General features: G+C 36.9%; 1 protein-coding gene across 1 annotated transcript; it reads right to left on the reverse strand.

The window, feature by feature from the left end:
• Nucleotides 1-306: 306 nt before the first annotated feature.
• Nucleotides 307-1,230, reverse strand: LOC140624909 (olfactory receptor 5AC1-like). Its single transcript, XM_072811847.1, has one exon. The coding sequence runs from the start codon at nt 1,225-1,227 to the stop codon at nt 307-309; it is 921 nt and encodes a 306-aa protein (XP_072667948.1). The 5' UTR covers nt 1,228-1,230.
• Nucleotides 1,231-3,475: the final 2,245 nt, after the last annotated feature.

The following is a 3,475-nucleotide window of genomic DNA, read 5'->3' on the forward strand; positions in this document are numbered from 1 at the left end:
ATGTGTATCTGGAATCATAAAAGGTTATTCAAGTTACAAGTTGGAGATTTTTGTTTCACTTTTATCCTTGAGGATGGAATAAAAACCACAATAGCACAATGTAAGTGAAATCCATCCTTACCATGCTCATTATTTTGATGATCACCAGACCTTAAGATGAAGACAAGTCTATCTACTCTAAATTCTTTATTCATTCGTTTAACAAGTACATATTAAAGCCCTACTATGTGCAAGACCCAGGGACACATTATGCTTTATTTAAACAGGGTAAACTCTAAAGAATAACAAAAGCTTTTGGAGAAATATTTATTTCTTTGTAATTTTTCTCAGTGCACCTAAAACTTCCTTGTTTCTTAGGCTATAAATAAAGGGGTTTAGCAGGGGGATGATGATCGTATAGAACAGTGAATACATTTTATCCTGATATTGATCTGGGCCAGACCCAGGACGCACATACATGAAGAATAGGGTGCCATAGAACAAGGAGACAGAGAGCAGGTGGGCGCTGCACGTGGAGAAGGCTTTGCTCCTGCCCTTTTCAGACTTCTTTTTCAGGATGGCAAAGAGGACCCGGGTATATGACACTATGATGGTCATAAAAGTAAAAGCCTGTATAAAAGCAGCAAAAATAAAAAGCACCAATGCATTATTAGATGGGTCAGTGCAAGAAATTGTATATAGTGGCAAGATTTCACAGTAGAAGTGATGTATTATATTGGACCTGCAGAAAGTTAATCTAAATAATAATCCTACATGAATTGTGGGATGCAGAAAACCAATTACATAAGACAAACTTATCAACCAAGCACAGAGCCTGTTGGACATCACCACTGGATAATGCAAAGGGTTGCATATGGCTACGTAACGGTCGTAGGCCATCACTACCAGGAGGAAACACTCTGTGGTGGCACTGGAAGCAAAAATATAAAATTGGGTGATGCACTCAAAGTGGGATATCATATGATTCTTAGATAAAAAGTTCATTAGCATCTTGGGAGTCACAGAAGATGAGGAACAAGCATCTGCGAGGGCCAAACTGCCAAGGAATAAGTACATGGGTGTGTGAAGATGGGGGTCCTTCCAGATGAGAAAAATCAGTGCCAGGTTGCCCACCATGGTGGTGAGGTAGATGACCAAGAACACCAGGAACAGGGGGACCTGCAGTCCTGGACGATCTGTAAGTCCTATGAGAACAAACTCAGTCACCTGCGTCTTGTTTGCCTCCATCACATGCACTCGGGCTGATCACTGCTGTGAGAGGATAGGTAAAGGAAAAAAATCAACCAAGGATCATGAAAACTGGTATTATGTGGCATATTCCTCTATTTCAGATGGCCCTTACTCAAGAAATACTGAAGTTTAGAGCTTCTCTTTTTTAAAACACACTTGTAATATTAAATTTATTATAGATAATTTCAAGAAGTACATCTTGGTTAAAAGGAATTTTTAAATATATATTATTACTTTAAGAGTGACAGAGACACTGGTTCAGGTTCAAATATATTTTCACCTTTTCTCATGAACTCTTTCATATCTTTTCAGTTGAGCAAAAAACTGGACTATGTCTTTGGTATTGATGATATATATCATTCTCCCTAAGACATTAATGTGTAGAATATTGAGACAGTAAGTTAAAATCCTATTTTCGCTATTTTCTGTTCATTACTGTTATGTTATTTGATTTATGCATCAATATCTCAAATTCCTAACAGGTGCTTCTGATTATACATTCTTCAAAGCCACTCCGAATTTCTAACAGAATCTTTAATTTTCCCAATAAATTAACGTATGTGAACACAATCATTCATTCAGTTAACAAGTATTTATCTAGTGGCTCCTGCCTTACAGCACTATCATTCTTAGCTCCATCACACATAGATCTTCTAATTCTGTGGTACACTTGAGACACTAAAATAACCACTGTTTCAAGACTGGAGAAGAAACAAAAACAGTAACCAGCTTTTTTGCACATTTGGAATAGATACGAGAGCTCCCATTAAACATGCCAATGTAGACAGTTATCATCCAGTTAACCAAGAATGTCTTTAATATTTCACAGGCACAAATTTTAAAATGATTGTAAGGATTTTTCTTTTCCTGCTCTTTTCAAGATTGCAAGTGGGACTAGCAAAGTCAGGGTGGAATGAAACATTACAAATGGCACCACAGTTGAAAAAATAACCAGTGTTTGGAAAGGTGTGTTCAATTTAAATAGTAAAAATTATAAATTCTGTTTAAAAGGCAAATCGAATGAGAAAAGATGAACCACAGTAATAGGCAATGAATAACATAAAGACAGTTGAGCCGGGTAAAAGCCCCAAACTAAAAATGTATCCATGAGTTTTTACAAGCCTGGGAAGCAAGTGAGAAGGCCAGGTCCTGTGGAGACCCAAAAGAAAAAACCCCAGTCTCATCATCACAGTGCATTTCATCAATGACAAATTATGCACAAGTCTGAACATAAAATGTGTTTTATGTATTCAAATCCCTCTCTTAGAATCTAAAGCAGAATCTACCCATTTATAAGCAGCTGATTAATATATAACCAAGGGAATATTTACCAGTCTTGGATTCACAGCTCCCAGGCTTTTACAACAAGATCACCCAAGTGGGTGTCATTCCAACACCTATTTTTACTTCTACATCAATCCCATATAGATGTAGCTGAAGATTCCCTCCCCAAGTCTGTGCTGGCCTGAAATATCTCAAAGCTCTAACTTGGTAATTCAAAAGAAAGGATAACAATATTGGTGACAAATTCAGTTCTGATGAAAATAATCTTTGAACAGTAAAAATATATGGAAGAATTTGGATACTTTCTATAAAAAGGCACCTGGGGTTTTTCCCCTTTAAAAGAGAGGCTATTTTGAAGAACATAGTTCTTTTTTCACCTCCAATGGAAAAAGGGAAAATTTGGGATTGATTTTAGACATAAAGAAACACCAGCAGAGGCAGGTCACAGTGACAGTAATCATCAAGTGAGCATGCCGCTGTCAAGTCACCGCAAGTACCAGATTATCCTTCTTATCCCGAGAACCTGACAGTGAGGTGTGGCTCTTGGCAGATGTGGTGAAGTCTTTTCTACATATTTCCAGAAAAGTACTAAATAAACAAGAGTCACATGGAAGGAGAGAGCACAGACTCTCTTTGAAAGTCCCATAACTCTTTAATTGTTAACTGTTGGAAAATCTTCCTGATTCTGTGAGGTTTCCACAATAAAGTGAAAGCCAAGATGAATTTTACTTTCCAAGACTCAAATTATTAAATAGATTGATTCTATAATTGATTGTCCTTCAAAGAAAATGTTAACAGAAATGTAACAAAATTTCAAAAGCTTGGGTCTCAATTCTGCCTTAAAATTACTACGTGATGTGTCTAAGCCACATTATGACCTTCGTTTTAAGGTTCTCATCTGTAAAGCACTAGATTTTATGAGGTGCATTTCTGCCCACAGTCTATGAGACTATAAGTCATC

Source organism: Canis lupus, chromosome 35 (genome assembly GCF_048164855.1).
Source record: "Canis lupus baileyi chromosome 35, mCanLup2.hap1, whole genome shotgun sequence".
NCBI lineage: Eukaryota > Metazoa > Chordata > Mammalia > Carnivora > Canidae > Canis > Canis lupus.